General features: G+C 37.0%; 1 protein-coding gene across 4 annotated transcripts in view; it reads right to left on the reverse strand.

Annotated features, from left to right (window-relative positions):
* The window catches only part of ZNF280C (zinc finger protein 280C), an 87325-nt gene that overhangs the window by 30699 nt on the left and 35830 nt on the right, over nt 1-20796 (reverse strand). For all 4 annotated transcript variants that reach the window (XR_008418193.1, XR_002074522.2, XR_008418194.1 and 1 more), the window contains exons 12-16: nt 20266-20366; nt 19355-19501; nt 12391-12522; nt 7949-8262; nt 7336-7476 (exon numbers count right to left, since the gene is read on the reverse strand). Coding sequence is in view for 1 of the 4 variants with exons in the window: in XM_019427013.2 (XP_019282558.1) it covers nt 7336-7476; nt 7949-8262; nt 12391-12522; nt 19355-19501; nt 20266-20366 (835 nt within the window). In the remaining 3 variants the exon portion in view is untranslated. The remainder of the gene's footprint in view (nt 1-7335; nt 7477-7948; nt 8263-12390; nt 12523-19354; nt 19502-20265; nt 20367-20796) is intronic.

Consider the following 20796-nt stretch of genomic DNA (forward strand, 5'->3'; position numbering starts at 1 on the left):
CGTGTACAAGAGAGGGAGGGGCAGAGAGAGAGGGAGAGAAAATCCTAAGCAGGCTCAGCGCTGGCAGTGCAGAGTCTGATGCGGGGCTTGAACCTACGAACCGTGAGATCATGGCCCAAGCCGAAACCAAGAGTCAGATGCTTAACTGACTGAGCTACATAGGTGTCCCTAATTCAAGACTTTTATTTTGTATTTTCTTTTTTAATGTTAATTAATTAATTAATTATATTGAGAGAGAGTGTGTGCATGCATGTGAGCAGGAGAGAGGGGCAGAAGAAGAGAGATATTCTCAAGGAGGCTCAATGCTTAGCACAGAACCTAATGTGAGGCTTGATCCTACAACCTTGGGATCATGACCAGAGCTGAAATCAACAGCTGGATGCTCAACTGACTGAGCCACCCAGGTGCCCCTTCCTGAGAATATTCTTAAATGATCAGTACCCTCACCATTATTTAAAAAACCCTCAAAGTTAAAAATGCAAAGAGCATAAAATTAAATTTTTTCAACTATTAAGAGTTGAAAACTATTTATTTATTCATTTGTAGAGAGAGAATTCCAAGCAGACTCTGCACTGTCAGCGTGGAGCCTGATGTGGGGCTCAAACCCACAAACCATGAAATCATGAGCGAAGCCAAAACCAAGAGTCAGACGCTCAACCGACTGAGCCACCCAGGTGCCCTAAGAGTTGAAAACAATTTAAAAGGTATTTGCTAATAATGTATTTTGCTATAATATAAATTGTTATGAATAATAATTATCACTTTCTTATCTTATACTTATTAGCAAGGGGAGAGAATCTGAATGATCCTCGAGGTAAATGCTACTTGGGATAAATTACATTACTTGCCATCAGTAAAATGAAACATTTAAAGAATCTTTTGCAATTATTAGGAGAGCCTTTAGGGAAAGCGAATTAAAGAAAACAGAGCTCTATGCACAGAACAAAAAAAAACACTAACCAAATTTTGCAACAAATGGTAATAGCTTTTATATCCCCTTCTAAACTGAGAAGGAAAGCTTTCCTGTATTAGAAAACCAGGCAGGATTAACAAGGACTAGCATACCATAGCATCCAAAAGTGTGGTTCATGGACCAGCAGCATCCATACCCCCTGGGAAATCATCAGAAATACAAAGTCTCAGGTCCCACTCTAGACCTACTGAATTCATCGTTGGCAGTGAGGCCCAGAAATCAGTTCAAGTTTTTCAGGTGATTCTTATGCAAGCTACAGTTTGAGAAACACTGGCCCTAGCTTGCACTGACAGACCCAAACCAGCCAACACACCAGATCAATGATTATCCTGAGACACAAGGTAACTATCACCAGCATACCACCTATGCATGGGAAAAGAAAGATTCTGGCTAGTTATAATCCTGTGAAAACAGCTGCAGAATAGGTGCCATGATGAATGCAAAGAACTGTTTCTCAAGTAGATAAGACAGACACATATTTAATACGAGGCAGAATAGCTGAATGGTACAGAACTCAAAGGAAGGAATGATTCCTATTAAGTGGCTGTGGGGATCAGATTCCTCACAAAAGAAGGTAAACTGAAAGGGAAGGAGAGGGGGATTCCAAGGAATAACAAATAAGGAAAGACACTTTAGATGTTGAATATGAAACAAACTATATGTTGGGGAAGATTAATTAATTTGGGGGGCCTGATTTGTGGTTATAGAGTTAGTATGGGCTGGGAATAAAGGTACTCAACCTCTAAGAAAATGAGGCTTCTGTGGATGCAGAGCTCAAATCTATGACAAAAGTCCACACTGGGTCAGGGTGTACCAGTCAGGGGGAGGGTACCTGAGGCAACAAAGGAAGCAAGGCATCACTGAATTAGGGGAAATGCAAAGGCCCTTAGAAAAGTAGAAGTGGAAGCTTTTGGTTCTATATGAGGCTAATAATAAGTGCTGTGTGTGTGTGATGACAATGCAATGTAGGGTTGGGGCTCACTGGAAAATAGGAGAAGGTTACAAAGGAAGCCTGAGGCCAACTGGAAGTATGTGGGGATAGAACTGATATGGGAGGTCCTACAAGACAGCCAAGGAGCCTATGGAAAATGGGAGATAGGAGGACGGAATGACCATGGGTTTAAGAAATACTAAAAATATTTTCCAATTTAATCTCCTATAAGTTATGGGTAGAATTAAAGCTCCACTGGGGCAGTTGTGTGTTTGGCACAGAATAAAAGACCAGCATTCTTAATCACTTTCAAAATACCAACAACATTTTTCACAGAACTAGAAAAAAATAATCCTAAAATATGCATGGAACCACAAAAGGCCCCGAATAGCGAAAGCAATCTTGAAAAAGAAGAAAAAAACTGGAGGCATCACAATTCTAGATTTCAAGATATACTACAAAGCTGTAGTGTTCAAAACAGTATAGTACTGGCACAAAAACAGACACATAGATCAATGGAACAGAATAGAGAACGCAGAAATCAACCCACACTTACATGGTCAATTAATCTATGACAAAGGATGCAAGATATTGACAAAGACAGTATCTTTGATGAATGGTGCTGGGAAAGCTGCACAGCCACATGCAAAGAAATGAAACCGGACCACTTTTCTACACCACACACAAAAATAAACTCCAAATGGATTAAAGACCAAAATGTGACACCTGAAACAATAAAAATCCTAGAAGAAAACATAGGCAGTAATTTCTCTGACACCAGCTGTAGAAACATTTTTCTAGGTATGTCTCCTCAGGTAAGGGAAACCAAAGCAAAATTAAACTACTGGGACTACAACAAGATAGTCCAGAGACATTTTTCCAAAGAAGACATGCAGATGACCGATAACATGAAAAGATGCTTAATATCACTAATCATCAAGGAAATGCAAATTAATTTTTTTAGAAAGCTCTATGCCCAATATGGGGCTTGAACTCAAGACCCTGCAATCAATCTAAGCCAACCAGGCACGCCTGGGGAAATGTAAATTAAAACCTCAGTGAGATATCACATTAACATCTGTCAGAATGGCTAAAATAAAAACCATGAGAAATAAGTGTTGGCAAGGATGTGGAGAAAAAGGAACCCTCATGTACTGTTGGTGGGAATGCAAACTGGTGCAGCCACTGTGGAAAAAAGTATGAAGGTTCCTCAAAAAAACAAAAATAGAATTACCATATAATCCAGTAATTCCATTACTGAGTATTTATGCCAAGAAAACGAACCCTATGTTTACTGCACCATTATATTTATAATAGCCAAGATATGGAAGCAACTCAACTTATGTCCACTGACAGATGAATGGATAAAGATGTGGTGTGTCTATCTATCTCTATAAAATGGAATATTACTCAGCCATAAAAGAGAATGAAATCTTGCCATTCGCAACAATATGGACAGACCTAGAGGGTATAATCCTAAGCAGAATAAGTCAGAGAAAGAAATATACCATTATGATTTCACTGATATGTGCAAATTAAGAAACAAAACAAAGAAACAAAAAAAGAGTCAAAAAAACCCCTAAACTCTTAAATACAGAGAATAAACTGGTGGTTGATAGAGAGGAGGGGGGAGGGGAATGGGCAAAATAAAGTGGATTAAGAGCACACTTATCTTGACGAGCACTGAGCAATATATAGAACTGTAGAATCATTATATTGTACTCCTGAAACTAATTTATGTTAATTATACTTCAATTAATGAAAACACCAGCATTCCTCCCAGCAGTATACTGAGAGAGACTGGCTGGGGCCTGGTTTAGGGCAACCAAGGAATGGAAACCCCCGCAGTAGATGGGACGCAGACTGGCAAACTGCAGCAGGTAGACATTCAGGAAGTCATTATGAATGGTGGCAGATCAAGAGAGCACCACAGGCTTCAGAAACTTAAAGTGTATTATATTTTGCTGATGCTCCACATTTCTGCAAATGATACCCTGAGACAAACTGAGCTTAAAGAGTATTGGGGGTGATAGTAGTTTGGATCCTAGACAGACAATAATGTTTGACTTATTTTTGTTCTTCATAGATGCCAGTGGGTCAAAGATAAAAATATCTGTCAAGCTGATGAAGAGATGGATCTTAGGAAAAACTCAGCACTGAAATTGGAGGATTTACAGTAGAAAAGTAAAATAACATTCTGAGAGTGATTAAGGTGCCAAGAAAGGGAAAGTAAAGAGGCAAGAAGGATTGAAAAAAAGAAAAGGTAATGAAATAAAGGTAACCTACTGGATGGAAGAAGATATTTGCAAATGACATATCCAATAAAGGGTTAGCATCTAAAATATATAAGGAACTGATACAAGTCACACCAAAAAAACCAAACACTCTAATTAAAAATGGGCAGAAGACATAAATAGACATTTCTCCAAAGAAGATATCCAGATGGCCAACAGACACATGAAAAGATGCTCAACATCACTCATCATCAGGGAAATACAAATCAAAACCACAATGAGATATCACCTTACACCTGTCAAAATGGCTAAGATCAAAAACACAAGAAACAACAGGTGTTGGCAAGGATGTGCAGGAAAAGGAACCCTCATGCACTGTTGGTGGGAATGCAAACTGATGCAGCCACTGTGGAAAACAGTATGGAGTTCCCTCAAAAAGTTAAAAACAGAATTACCCTTGAATCCAGTAACCACACTACTGGTTTTCTACCCCTCCCAAAAAACTCAAAGGGATACATACATGCATCCCTATGTTTATTGTAGCATTATTTAAAATAGCCAAATTATGGAAGCAGCCCAAGTATCCATTAACAGATGAACAGATAGAGAAGATGTGGTATATATATATGTACACACACACACACACACACACACACACACACACACAAATGGAATATTATTCAGCCACAAAAAAGTATGAAATCTTGCCATTCACAACAATGTGGTAGAGCTAGAGAGTATTATGCTAAGCGAAATAAGTCAATCAGAAAAGATAGATACCAGATGATCTCACTCGTATGTGTAATTTAAGAAACAAAACAAATCAGCAGAGAGAGAGAGAGAGAGAGAGAGAGAGAGAGAGAGAGAGAAACCAAGAAACAGATGCTTAGCTGCAGAGAACAAATTGATGGTTACCAGAGGGGAGGTAGGAGGGATGGGTGAAATAGGTGATGTGGATTAAGGAGTGCACTTGTCATGATGAGGACCCAGTAATATATGGAATTGCTGAATCATCATCTTGTACACCTGAAACTAATATAACGCTGTATGTTAACTATACTGGAACTAAAATTAAAAACTTAAAAACTAAAAAATAGTCTGAGACAAAAAAAAGAAAAGGTAATGAAATAGAGAAGTAGCCAAAAGGGAAGAAAAAAAGTGATGGTAACAGTTTAAGTTGACAAGAAGATTTTCAAAAGTGAGTGATGAAAAGTATCAAATATTCTAAAGAAGTCATGGAAAAGTAAGAATAAAAAATAATGAGTACGTTTAATGATTAGGATATGACTGATAACCTTTAAAGGGGAAGCTTTAACTGATAGGTGGGGGCGATACTCAAATTACAAAGGGTAAAGAAAAAGCAAATAAGATAGTAAAGAAACTCTTGAAAATGTTGACAATAAAAGGAAGACAAGAAAATACACAAAGAAAACGCAAATCTCCTTCATTCTAGAAAAATACCTGAAAATATTAGCAGGCAGAAGGAATGTGGTAGAGAGAAAGAGATGAAATGAAGGCACAAAATAAAGGAGTAAGGTTGTGGAGCAAATGGAAGAGATGAATGCAAATGAAAGCAGGATTAGCTTTCGAAAAGTGAGAAATGTCTTTTTCTGAGATACCTGGATAAAGGGGGAAAAACTTGCGATAGAAAAAAGTTAATCTTGGGAAAAACGAGAAGATGACCTCTGGGTAGTTACTAGGAAAGAGACTAACAACTAAGAGACTAAAATAAAACCTTGAGGGTATTGAAAAGGATTTAAACAGGTGCTGCAGAAAAAAATAAAGAGGTCTTTTTAAAAACGCACAACCAAATTAAAGTTAAAAATCATGATGAATTCAGAGGGTTGCCTGAGTGGTTCAGTTGGTTAAGTGTTAGACTTCAGCTCAGGTCATGATCTTGTGGTTCCCGGGCTCGAGTCCTGCATTGGGCTCTCTGCTGTCAGCTCAGGGCCTGCTTCGGATACCCTGAAACGTCCCTCACCCCCCCTCCCTCCCCTGCTTGCACTCTCTCGCTCTCTCTCAAAAATAAACATTTTTTTAAAAAAATCATGGATTCAGAGATAATTAAATCAAACACAGTTTGGTAGTTTGGAAAGCAGCAGAAAGAAAGATCAAAAAGGGTAAGAGATCCAAGGATAGTAAGGTTAAACATGACTGAAGATATAAAAGATTCTAAGACAAAAAGCAAGCAACATTCAAAACAGATGACCTTAAGGGTGAGGTTGATATCAAGTTTGGTGCTGCTGCACTGGAAAGAAGGGTCAAGACTCAAAATCATCAGGTAATGAGAACTCAAAATGAATAAATATTGTATATGATGAAGTACATTGGGACAGTGGTAAGGAAGGAGGGGTAACAGGTAACAGAGGTCTTGTTATGATCTGCAAGAAAACCACTTTATTTCTGACTGAAAATACATGGAACGACATCAGTTTGAATAATCAACTTAGCATATTTATATCTGAACAATTCTTACATATTTAAAAAAAATCCTTCCTGAAAGAATAAAGTAAGCTACTACTAATGAGGTTCAAATGAAAGTAGTGAAGTAGTGTGGTCTCTGAAGTTTTTCTCTAGCACAGAGTACATGGTAGGTGCTCAAACTGAACTTTTGTCTGAAAAGGAATTCTAACAGTAGCATCATGACTAAAATATACCTATAGTCTCTCACTTCACATTTCATTGAATGAATACAAAGATAAATGGCTTGAAAGGCTAATGGACAGAAAGATGGATGAAAGGGAAGGGGCAGAAGGGAGGGAGAAGGGAGGAAGAGAGTCCATTCATGAGAGTGCCAATATTGTTCTTAGCATCTTTGACAAACCTGGAGTCTCTCAAAGTGACTCCTTTGAAGAGGCTAACACTCTTGTGGTTACATGTATTTATTTGACAAATATTTTAAAAACATTAAAAATATTATGTTTGAAAATACCACTTCTTAAAAGACTTAGAAAAACAAATTTCCTAACAAACCTATTCTAATTTCATTGGTCTAACTGCTCTTAAAACTTTGGTCCCCTTAATTTCATGAGGTATTACATTGGAAAATAATATTAAGTAATATCCTAGATGTTCCCTCTTGCTAGATCCTTTTAGCCCCTTAAGTGACAAACTGGCTTCTAAAAAAACAACCTTATTTTTAAAAAACAAAATTGTTAAATAGCAATTTTGATTGGTGGTGTACATGTTTAACTTACCTCACCATATGATTTATAAAGGCTTTGTTACAGTTAGTGTTGTATTTGCAAAAATTACAGTGGATATATATTGAAAAGTGGCTTGCAAAATCTTTTATTTTGGAATGACACTCAATGCACTTGTGAATTCCCCGACGGCACCTTATGGAGACAGAAAAAAAATAATGAAAATTTCTCATGAAACAAAAATAATAAGGTAAAGCCTTAACATTTTATTAATCGAAGCTAAGATGTTTAAATTAGCATCTTTAAATAGAGACATAATTTGAAAATTTGATTGGAAACAATAAGCTAGAATAAGTGTCAAAAATCAAACACCAGTTAATGTTCCCTGGAATAAAACGACTGCATTAATCAATTCAATTATGACAAGATATAAGCACAAAACAGAAGACTAGTGTAAATGATGACAACTGTACAATGAACGCTAATTCTAGTTCTGCTCCGCAGGTTGTAAAAAGTACCTTTTTATTATCTTCTAGGCCTTTAGGCCAGACAAATGATCATCATGTCAATGTACAAGGGAGCTCTGTGATATGGTAAATTATATTAAAATAAACCTTTAATATTTAATATTCAATAAATATTACATATCAGGAATAAAAGATATTACCTTAAGTTCTTCAAAGCTATGCTGATTTTATTCTTTCTGTTGCGTTGTTTCTTTTGTTTACAAGAGGTTTTTTTGGTCTTATATTTAGATGCAACTCTACCTTGCCTTTTGGCATGAGGTTTACTTGCACTGGATACAGCTGCATGAGGCTTACTTGTCTTGGATTTACTTGTAGTAGATTTTATATTTTTAGCAGTTGTACTTTTAGACCTTGGAGGTGAGATTTGAAAAGAAGAAGTGCTTGGAACACTGCTACTGGGAGATGTAGTTACTGGTTTTGAATGAAGAGGTCCAACTGAGGCTCGAATAGTAACCTATAATAATGAAGACAATATATACATATTTTAGAAAATTAATCATCGCATTAATATTAAAAAGATTACTTCATACCTTGACATTATGGTCAATTGGTTTTTGAAAAGGGTACCAGGGGCGCCTGGGTGGCTCAGTCGGTTAAGCATCCGACTTCGGCTCAGGTCATGATCTCACGGTCCGTGAGTTTGAGCCCCATGTCGGGCTCTCTGCTGACAGCTCAGAGCCTGGAGCCTGGTTCAGATTCTGTGTCTCCCTCTCTCTCTGGCCCTACCCTGTTCATGCTCTGTCTCTCTCTATCTCAAAAATAAATAAGTATTTAAAAAAAAAAAAAAAAAAAAAAAAAGAAAAGGGTACCAAAACAACTCAGTGGAGGAAACAATAGTCATCAAACAAATGGTGTCGGAACAACAGGATAAATAGATGCAAAGAACGAATTTGGATCCTTATCTCATACTAGATGCAAAAATTAACTCAAAATGTATCAAGAATCAAATTGTAAGAGCTAAAACTGGAAAACTCTTAGAAAAAAGCATAGGAGTAAATCTCCATGATTTGGGGTTAGATAATGACTTTTTAAATATGACAACAAAAGCATAAGCAACCAAAGAAAAACATTAACTGGACTTCATAAAAATTTTAAACTTTTGTGCTTCAAAGGACACTGTTAAGAAAGTGACAAGACACCCCACAGAATCAGAGAAAATATTTGCAAATCATATTTCTAATAAGGGACTTGTGTACACAATATATAAAGAATGCTTACAACTCAGCAAAAAGACAAATAACTGAATTTAAAAATGGGCAAATGATCTGAATGAACAAGTATTTCTTTAAAGATATACAAACGGCCAATAAACACTTGAAAACATACTCAACAATCATTAGTCATCAAGAAAATGCAAATCAAAACTCCAGTGAGGTATCACTTTAGACCAACTAAAATGGCTACAGTAAAAAACAGACAGATTAATAATAAGTATTAACAAGATGTAGAGAAACTGCAATGCTCAGCTCATATATTTCTGGTAGGAATGTACAAGGGTACAGTGGCTTTGGAAAACAGTTGGTAGTTCTTCAAAATGTTAAACTTAAGAGTTATCATATGAGGCGCCTGGGTGGCTCAGCTGGTTAAGTGTCTGACTCGATTTCAGCTCAGGTCATGATTTCATGGTTTGCGGGTTCAAGCCCCACATTTGGCCCCACACTGACAGCATGGAGCCTGCCTGGGGATTCTCTCTCCCTCAAAAATATGAAAATAAAAACTTAAAAAAAAGAGAGTTCTCATATAACCCAGCAATTCCACTCCTTAGTGGTCCATTTCTAAGCAATTCCACCTAAGAGAAATGAAAAAGTAAGTCCACACAAAAACTTGTACATGAGCTTTCATAAGAGCATTATTTACAACAGCTAAAAAGTGCAAACAACCCAAATGCTCATCAAATAATGAATGGATAAATGAAATAAAAAAGAATAAATTACTGATACAAGCTTTAATATTGATGGATCTCACAAATGTTACGCTAAGTGAAGGAAGCCAATCATAAAAGACCACATATTGTAGGATTCCATTAAAAATTTTTGTTTCCATGTTTATTTTTGAGAGAGAGAGCACGAGTAGGGGAGGGGCAGAGAGAGAGGGAAACACAGAATTCGAAGCAGGCTCAAGGGTCTGAGCTGTCAGCACAGAGCCCGAGGCAAGGCTTGAACCCACAAATCATGATGAGATCATGACCTGAGCCAAGGTCGGATGCTTAAAACTGACTGAGCCACCCAGGGGCCCCTATATGATTCCATTTTTATGAAATGTCCAGAATAGGAAAATCCATAGGAACAGAAAGTAAAGTTTGCCTAGGGCTGGTGGAGGGGAAATAGGGAGTGACTCCTAACAGCTATAGGGTTTTTTTTGGGGGTGACAAAAATGTTCAAAAATGGGTCATAGTGATGTTTGCACAACTCTGTGAATATGCTAAAAACCACTGAATTATATCTCAATAAAGCTGTTTTACCAAAAAATCACTGCAGTTCAAAATTTAAATATCATTATTTTGAAAATGGTAAATATAAACTACAATCAGTTAAGTATCCCATTTATTCTAAATGGTCATACCAATTAAATGACATTTACCTCATTATTTATTTACTGTTGTAAATTGCAGTTTTGTATTGATAGCGTTTCTATGTTAACAGATATTAACGGATAATTAGGAGTTAGTGCAAATTATATGAATATCAAAAAAAGCACATTCCATGTCTATTTTATTCTCTGATACAACTAAGTAGCTTTCACAAACACAGAAGTCAAAATTTAAATCTCAAAACCAGAAATAATAACCTTGGAAAGCCCTGCATTACTCTTTGGTAACTATAAAACAGATCTCCAGTAAATGTGACCTGCTCTATCTGGAGGTTCATTGGTCAGGATTTATAATTCCAAAGGTTATTGTGGAGGTTACATCAATTAATTATACAGAATGAAGAGTTTGAAAATATTCAGAATTTCCCTAAAGGGAACTAACATAACATTTATCATTTAGTGTTCAAAAAAGGTGATGTTCGGTTATACCCACTGATTAATAATGGAAAACACAGTTGCCTATTAACATTCTCTTTAATCACTTGACTATACTACTCCCATGTACTTGAGGACCAGCCAATGAGGAAGTCCTTTGAAATACATGTGACCTGGTATCATACAAAAAGCACTGAATTAGGGGTCAAAAGACCCAGGTTAAATCTCAATACTACCTCTTGCTAGCCATTTGACCTTGAGTAAGTAATTTATCCTCTTTAAGCCTCCTCATTTATAAAATGGAAATAATACCTGTCTTGTCTACCTCACTAAATTGTTATTAAATAATAGAATGTACAAAAAATCACACAGAAAGCTTAATTCTAAAGTGTTACAAGACACCTATTACTATGATGATGATGACGATATCATGATACACTTGTTATTATTATTAATTATTAATAAGAGAAGATACGGGAAAGGACTGTACTGCTTATACTAGTCTTCTGCATGTCTAGTCCCAGCATGGAATGAATGGATTATAGGTAAGGATACTGGATAGCTTCTTTCACTCTAGATCTTCAGAGCACTGCTTTACATTTTTTAATTAATTCAAATAGTGGACATACTTACATTCAAAGGTAAGCACTCAAAGCCAATATAAATGTTTGGGAATTATTTCACTTTGGATTATGTATCCTTCTACCAGAGCAAATAATCAAGAGGTGACTTTACTTACATAAGAAGTCAGAGAAAAACAGGTGTACATAAGACAAATAGGGAAAAGGAAGTTTTGTAGTCAGATATGTATGTTTGCTCACTTAAGACAGCAATGCTATTGAGGAGCGATGCTTTTCTGAGAGTAGATTCAGTAATACCAACTTCAACAAAGTATGGCATTCAAGGCACTATGACAGATGCTGGGGACACAAAGATAAATTAAAGAGGATTCCTAACCTTACAGTCTAGCAGCTAAAGCAGACATATATGCTGCCAACTGGAAGAACTCAGAAACAGCCTATAAAATATTGAAACAACTCACTGACACAGCCTATGGTTAATCTAGTTGCACTCACTACATAGGAATATGCTCCAACATAGCACATGTCAATTAAGTAAAAAAAAAAAAAAAAAAAAAAAAAAAAAAAAAAAAAAAAAAAAGGATAGGTTTCTTTCCAAGCAAAACAATGGTAAAACCTAAACTTATATCTTAATGACAAGCAGAAGTTAATTTTTAATATTATAGTCAATAGATAAACCCAGGCAGGGGGCACCTGGTTGGCTCAGTGTGACTCTTGATCTCAGGGTTGTAAGTTCGAGCCCCACATTGGGTATAGAGATTACTTGAAAATAAAATCTGGGGTGCCCAGGTGGCTCAGTCACTGACTCAATATCGGCTCATGTCGTGATCTCGTGGTTGTGAGATCAAGCCCCGTGTTGGGCTCCATGCTGCTTGGAGCCTGCTTGGGATTCTCTTTCTCTCCCCCTCTCTCTGCCCCTCTCCCCTGCTTGTGCTCTCTCTCTAAAAATAAATAAATAGACATTTAAAACAAAACCAGGCAGGAATTTACTTCTACTATCACACAAAATGTTAAAATAAAACATATCTAAAACTCACTTTTGTACCAGGAGGCAATCCTTCTAGCTCTTTAGGCTTTATAAATGTCCGATGCTGGGTCTTGTGATCCAGTTTCTCTTTGCAGGTCAAAAATTGTAGTCTGCACTTGGTACAACGATGAACTCCTTTTTTCTGTTTATAAGAAACATTAAAAATACTATGAGAAATAATAACTTCTATCACCACAAATCCTGGAATCTGAAATTACTCTTAATTGTAATAGCTAAATAATTTTTATAAACCAGTATTTTACTATATCCCATCATAAACAATGCCAGAATATTCTTTCATTTTTTTTCAAGAACACTGCTTGCATTAGTATTTGTATTTCAAAAGTATTTGTGGGGCACCTGGCTGCTCAGTTGGTAACACATGGCAACTCTTGATTTCAGGGTTTAAAAGTTTGAGCCCCACACTGGGTGTAGAGATTACTTAAAAATGAAATCTTTAAAATAAGTATTTATTGCCATATAGGCAATCAAAACAAAAGCTATTATCAGTTAGGTTCAAATGTGACAAGTCCTATACCTTTGTAGTGTGAAAGCTTTTTTAATTATAAATTTAAGTATAAACCATTCAAGCACACGATACAGTGAAAATGAGTTATACTATATTTTTATCCTAGAAAAGGTGAAGTTATTTTTAATTTTTAAAATTTCTTTTTTTAATGTTATTTATTTTTTTGAGAGACAGAAGGTGGGGATGGGGGCGGGGTGGTCAGGGAATCCCAAGCAGGCTCCGTGCTGTCAGTGCAGAGCCCGATGTGGGGTTTGATCTCACGAACCTCGAGATCAAGACCTGAGCCGAAATCAAGAGTCAGACACTTAACCAGTTGAACCCCTCAGGTGTCCCAATTTTTTACATTTCTATTTGTTTCACAAAAACAATTGAGCTTTCTATGAGCACCTGGGTGACTCAGTCAGTTAAGGGTCCAACTCTTGATTTCAGCTCAGGTCATGATCTCGTGGTTTGTGAGATCAAGCCTGCATCAGGTTCTGTGCTGACAGTGTGGAGGAGCCTGTTTGACATTCTGTCTCCCTCTCTCTGTGCCCCTCCCCCACTCATGTTTTCTCTCTCTGTCTCTCAAAATAAGTAAACATTTTAAAAGATTTGAACTTCCTAAAACCAAAACAAATTTAACCAGACATCCCCTCCAAAAGTTCTGTTACAGAAATGATTGTATAAAGCAGTGTTGTCCAGCAGAACTTTCTACAGTGTCTGATAACATTACATAGTTGCACTGTCCAGTATGGTATTCACCAGCCACATGTTGTTACTGACCACCTGAACTGTAAAAAGTTCAACACAGGAACTGATTTTTCAATTTTACTTAATTTTACTTAATTTAAGTAGGCACAGATGGCTAGTGGCTGTGATACTGGCCAGTATGGCTACAGAAGCACAAATGAGAACAATTGATCCCAATCTACTGTCAGAGAACCCCTTGACTACATCCCTTCTCAAACTTAGGCCTATTATTTTTTTATCAATGGGAAATAGGACCCAAGAGAGATCTAAGTCATTTGCTCATAGCTAGTTGATGTTCTTTCTATTACACATTATCAACTGCAATCTTTATGTATATGCTTTCATTAATTAAAAAATATATTCTATATTTATAGGTAAATTTAGAACAACATACAAATGCAAAAGAATGTTTTCTCCAAAGGTGTATTTCCACAGGCCCATCACTAGTTTCATGTAAAGCATAATTATTTAGGAAAAGCAAATGAGTTAACATGTGTAAGTAGCTAGTGGTTACTGGTGTACAGCAGGCATTTGATAAATAAAAGTTCTGAAAAAACTTCAAAGCAATATATAAATATAATGTTTGTATTACTATTTTAGTTTCATTTTTAAGACAATTTTAGAAGTATGGTGCATTGGATCATATCCTAGGTATAGGCAATGTAAACAGATTCACCTAACATGTGTTCAAGAGAAAGAAGGAAAGAGGGAAAAAGATCCCAGTCAAGAAACAGATAGCAAGGTTACAGGACAGGTAGAAAATTCCCCAGAGTACAATTCCTAGAAACCTTTTCTCTACCTGTGCATATACCTCATCCAGTTTCATGATTTTAAACAGCATCCATCCAACTGCCTACTTGACATCACTACTTGATATTTAACAGTCATTTCAAATCAACATAAACAAAACTGAACTCTAGATTTTCCCCCATCCACCCTGCAAAAAAAAAAAAAAAACCTGTTCCTTCTCTAGTCTTCCCAATATCTCAGTGTATGGGAACACCATTCTTGCAGTGGCTCAGGACAAAAGAACTCAGTTACACTTAATTCATGCCTTTCTTTCACACCCCACATCCACCAACCCATTAATAAAACCTGTCAGCTCTACCTTCAAAAACAATCTTTCCACTTTTTATCACCTGTTCAGCTACCATGTCAGTCCAAGCCACTCACCTGGACTTTTCCAATAGCCTCCTACCTTCTCCTTGTTCCCACCCTTTCCTCCTAACAGTCTATTCTCTCTATAGCTGCCAGAGTGATCTCTCACATGCTTAAAGCTTCCAATGGTTTTCCACACCACATCCAAATCCTAACTCTGGCTCACAAGACCCTACGCCATTTACTCTGCATTCTGTTGCTACAGTCTCATTTCAACCTACTCTCCCTCCCACTTGTTTGCCATGCTCCAGCCACACGGGCCCCTTGCTGTTCCTTGGACATCTAGATAGGTGCTCACCTCTCTGCCTACTTACTATTCCCTCTCCTTGAAATATCCTCTCTCAGATATCCACATAGCTAACTCTCTTATGTCCTTTGGAGAGGCCCTCTTTGACCATCCCATATAAAAACAGAAATGGCTTCCTTCACCTCCTAAGCCCTGGCACTCCCTAACCTCACATGTTTTCTTCCCATGGTACTTATCACCAGCTGGCATACATTTACATTCAGACATAATACACATACTCTTTCTCCACTACCATGCAAATTCCAGAGAGCACAAACTGTTTTGTTCACTTCTGTTAAACAGTCCCTGGCATATATTAAGCACTCAATAAGTATTTGTTAAATAAATAACGAGGAAGACAGCAAGAGACTGAAGGAGCATGCACATGAGAAGCAGGCACAATTTAACTAGTTCAAAATGTCTGCCATGCCATTCAATGAGCATTTGCCCAGAGCCCTGGGATGGGAGACATTAATCTACTATTCCCTTAGTTGGACTCGAGTCTTGCATATCTCTCTTATGCATATATGCTTGAGATGTGGTAAGGAGAATAATACAGAGGGACGCCTGGGTGGCTCAGTCGGTTAACCGTCTGACTCTTGATCTCAGCTCAGGTCTTGATCTCAGGGTCGTGAGTTCAAGCCCCGCATTGGGCTCCGCGCTGGGCATGAAGCCTACTTAAAAAAAAAAAAAAAGGATAATACAGTACAGTTTTAAATAATATGATGTTCAACCAAAAAATTGGTGATCTATTCCAAGGATAGAGAATTACCCGTCTGCGTTGAACTTTCTGACAAACATACTATATTGTTTAGGTGATTTGAGGAATTTTCAAGGCTAATTCTGACTATCTGTAATATCTGCTTTTAGACCTAATGTTGGTAAAGGATATGACTCTATGGTAAAACCTTGGGCTCTAAGTCAATTTTTGGCTCTGCCATTTATTAGGGAATGTGGCACTGGGCAAAGTAACTTACTGTCTATAAAGCTTTATTTCCTCATTTATGAAATGAAAATGACCATACCTGCTTTGTAGGATGTTTGTGAGGATTGAAGAAAATAATGCAAGTAAAAACACTGTGACTGCCATACAACAAGTGATTAGTATATATTAGCTACTTGTTATTTCTATAAAGATTTAATAAGAATATCTAACATATGAAATCCTTCATCCTTTCTTAAAAGTTGTACAAACCATATCGATAGCTCTTAAAATCACTTAAGACATACTAATATATTCTTTTTAGGAAAAGGTTACAACCAAAGTCTTCAAAAAGAATAAAATGAGCCACAGATTCAATAATTCCTATTATCTAAAATCACACTAATGTTAGCTCAATTACAAGTTTATAATTCTGCTCAGCTATGGTTTTTGAGTCTTTTGTGAACAACTGCATAAACTGAAAGTACTTTGAAAAACTCTTGATGATCCTATTATTAGACTCTTTCCTCTGTTGACTGCTCACTGGCTACCTCTTAGGTACTCCAAACTCACAAATATTGGGCACCAAGTCCTTAAGACTACTCCCAGGCTTGATGATGCAGAAGAACTTACAGGATTTAGAAATTGTTATACTCATAGACACAATTATTACAGTGAAAGGATACAGAACAGGATTAATAAAGGAAGAAAAATGCATTGGGTGGAGTTTGGAGGATATTGGCACCAGTTTCCAAGTGCACTCTCCCAACAAGCTGCATAGGACACGTTTAATCAATCCCCCGGCAACTAACTGCAGCAATACGTATGAAGTGCTTTTTACGAGGAAAGCTCTCTTGAGTCTAAGAAGCTAGGTTTGTTCTTTTTACAGGGTTCAGTCACCAGAAGCCAGGTTTATTTTTTTTAAAGGGTTCAGTCACCAAATCTTCAGGCTCCCAGAAGAAAAGCAGGTGTTCACCATAATCATATCTTTGTACAAATGATCTAGAAAAGCTGGCACAATGTGGCTCAAGGTCCTAGGCATGTAAAACACTCATCAATTAATAACAAAGGCTCAATTTCCTGGAGTTAGCCACGGGCTAATTATGCCAATATGCAAACAGACCCTTCTGAAAATGTACATGATTTGAACAACGCAGACCTGCTGGGTCAACTCTTTCCTATATACATGGCAAGATAAGGCATACAATTTAGGGTATGAAGAGTGACTATAGACCAGGTAAACCACTTAAGAGACGTAGTCCACATGGCAGGCCCATCCATCTCTTTACCTTTCTAAGGACATTCTTACTTCCTCTGCATCTGTACCTCACTCTGGAGATTAGTAAAGCATGGTAGGAAGAATTATGTTAAAAGCTTCATAATGAAATAGTTAGAGCTACTGTTTTACATCTCATTCTTCCTTTCAAAATCAAAGGTCAAAACATGAAATAAAGCACCAAGACCAGTGTTTTCCAAACTATTCCTCAAGAAATGTTAGTAGGCATTGCGCAAATAAAGGATTAAATAAATTTTGGGAACAATATAGACAATATCCCTTCCTTGGGGATTTATAAGGTTTTCTAGCATATTAAAAGCTCTATTTTTAAACATAAACAAAAAATTGTTAATTTTGTAAATCCAGCCAATTACGGAACTTCTTTTTCCAGGAGCAATTTTAGAGTGGAACATCTATTAACACCTGATGGAACACTCCTGGGAAACTCTAGAATAGAAAGATTTTGCCGGGGGGCACCTGGGTGGCTTAGTCGGTGAAGCGTCTGACTTCAGCTCAGGTCATGATCTCACAGTTTGTGAGTTCGAGCCCCACATCGGGCTCAGAGCCTGGAGCCTGCTTTGGATTCTGTGTCTCCCTCTCTCTCTGCCCCTCCCCCACTTGTGCTCTGTCTCTGTCTCTGTCAAAAATAAATTTTAAAAATGTAAATTTTTTTTAAAAAAGAAAGATTTTGCCACAGGTTCTTAAGGGTGAGATGGCATACCCAGCATGTTGGAACCATCCCAGTCATGACACAGGTGATCCTGAATATATTTGGGTATTCTACTTTTTATACTTTTTTTCAATTAACAAGTACAAGTTGATTTCATGGTCATTTAATGAGTGGAACTGAAAACAATACTGAGTAGACAATGCTGAGAAAACCAGTGCTGAGTAAATTGGCCATGACAACGCAATCAATAATAAGACAATGTAATGAGCTTATGAGTGAGGAGACAAAACTCGATCACATAATTGCATTTGGTAAACTCGTTGACTTCTAATTTTGGCAAAGGTACCACTGCTCTTTCAAACACTCAAGAATAGACTTACTGTTTAAAGGTGCCTGGGTGGCTCAGTCGAGTTAAGTGTCTGACTCTTAATTTCGGCTCAGGTCATGATCTCGTAGTTCATGAGTTCAGGACCCGTACTGGGTTCTGTGCTGACAGCTGACAAAGCCTGCTTGGGATTCTCATTCCCTCTCTCTGCCCCTCCCCCCACTCTCAAAAATAAATCAATAAACATTAAAAAAAAAAGAATAGGTTTACTGTCTCATCAAAGTTTTCAGCCTAAATAAAGGATGGTCTAATTGTGTCAGGAAAAGACCCAGCAAGAATAAACTGAGAATTCAAGGGAAAGGTGCCAGCACTAACACTGGTATCCCAGAAATGACAAAGCTAAACTGGCAAAAGTCATCTAGGAAACAAGTTCTAACCTAAATATAGTCCTCTGGAAGAGTTCACATATCTAGAAACAAGTGTCATTGCTATTTCCTTTGTCACTGGCTGCTACAAAAGACCATTCTAGGTTGCTAAGACAACCACATGTCTTTTCATAATAAAAACTGAGCTAGAAAGTAGAAATGAAGTTTGGAGAAGGAGAAAAAAAAATGGAGTCCTCAAGCTTATCTTTCTCAGTTCAAAAATACCCTTTTCCCTGCTCTTGATTCACTACCTTTAAAATCATTCCTGTTTTCACCACTTGTAGACCCCTGAAATATTCAACTTCAATATTTCCCTCATCTTCCCTCTTCCCCTCTGCTCTAGGCCTCCCATTTCTACCTCAGAACTCTCTCTATTCAAGAGCCTCACCACCAATAGGAAGTGGACAGAGATAAGGAGTGGAAATTTCACAAGTAATTCAGCATAAATTGTAAATTAATCATGTCATTTGGAACCACTTAACTTTCCTTTTAGAACAAATCTAACCAATGCTCTAAGGTGTGTGTGTGTGTGTGTATACATATATGCATATACGTATATATACATATGCATACATATATGTGCACATACATACATATATACACGCACACGCCTTTTTACTAAGACAAAATGAACAAATAACTGCTAAATCTCACCTGATGCTTCATGTAATGATTCATGTAGGGAGTTGCCATTTTACTAACTTTGAGGCAAAATGGACACAGCAAGTTCTTAGTGTTTTCATGGGATGCTCTAAAATGATTCTCTACATCGGAAAATGTTGAAGATCTAAACTGGCAAACCTAGAAATATAAAGAAGGTTTAATTTAACTTGAAAGTTTATAACGGACATGCAATTACATCAAAGTAGTAATGATGAGTCATTTATTTAGAGGAATATTATGAAACGCTAATTCAGCTCTGCTGCGTATACAACCAAGAATTCTATTACTGCAAATAATAAGTATAATCTTTGACACAAAAATTATCTTTCAAAGTTTGGGGATATATTCCTAAATATAACCAGATTTTCTTCTTTTTTTTCAGACCTACTGCCCCCCTATCTTGTTTGAATTTCCAAATTTTGACACCTCTTGTCCTAGAAAGTTTTTCCTGCTATATAAAATAGAGTATTCTCTTCTTTGGGTTTTAAATGGCACCCAGGCTATGACAGAGGCAATTTATCTTGCTATCTGATTGGGAACCATTTCAAATTCTGGAAAAATACTGGTCTCAAAGCATTTAGTTGAGTTCCCCATAACTAATAGCATTTCTTATTTCTCTGTCATATCTATATTCTTCTCTACATGGTAAGAAAATCCATACATGTGTCTTTCTGCAGCAGGGCATTTTGTTTGTCTAGTCCAGGAGTCAGTAAACTATGGCCTACAAAGTCCAAGCCACCATTGCCCATGCATATGAGTTACATCAATGGAGTTTCCATTATTGAAGAGTGTCTTCAATTTTAGTAACTCGTTTTATTCAAACAGTTAATAAGAGCAACAGAATATGATTTTGTGGCACGTGAAAGTAAAACAAAAACCTAAGTACATGATAAAATGTGTACCTGGCAAATATATGGCATTTCACCGGGTTTATGAGTGTCCTTCATATGTTGCAAAAGAGCATGTTCGGTTTCAAATGATAATTCACAGATTTTGCAAATAGCTGAAAGTGGAGAAAACAATTACACCATTTTAAGGATGTATAGAAATAAAAGATGCATTTTGTATACCCATAACAATGGCAATAATAACAGTAATAGTAATAGTGATGGTGGTTCCAACGGTTCTAGAGTTGTTAACTCTGTAACACTGTTCTATGGACTTTACTTATATGCCGTCACTGAGAGAGGTACTGCGATTTTTATCCCCATTTTCCAGATGAGGGACCTGAGGCACAGAAAGATTAAGTAACTTGCCGGAGGTCTTAACAGCTATATTAAGATGCAGAACTGGAATTTAAATCCTAGCTAACTCCAGACTCCATGATTTTTAACTATCATCGCAGTTACTTTTCTTATTAGGGTGTAAATCAAGGCCATTGATTCCATAATTGCAAACTGGGGCATCCGAATTTTCTAACATTAGCCCCCTAT

The sequence above is a fragment of the Panthera pardus genome, unplaced genomic scaffold, assembly GCF_024362965.1.
Source record: "Panthera pardus isolate Hobbes unplaced genomic scaffold, ASM2436296v1 HiC_scaffold_27, whole genome shotgun sequence".
NCBI classification, from domain to species: domain Eukaryota; kingdom Metazoa; phylum Chordata; class Mammalia; order Carnivora; family Felidae; genus Panthera; species Panthera pardus.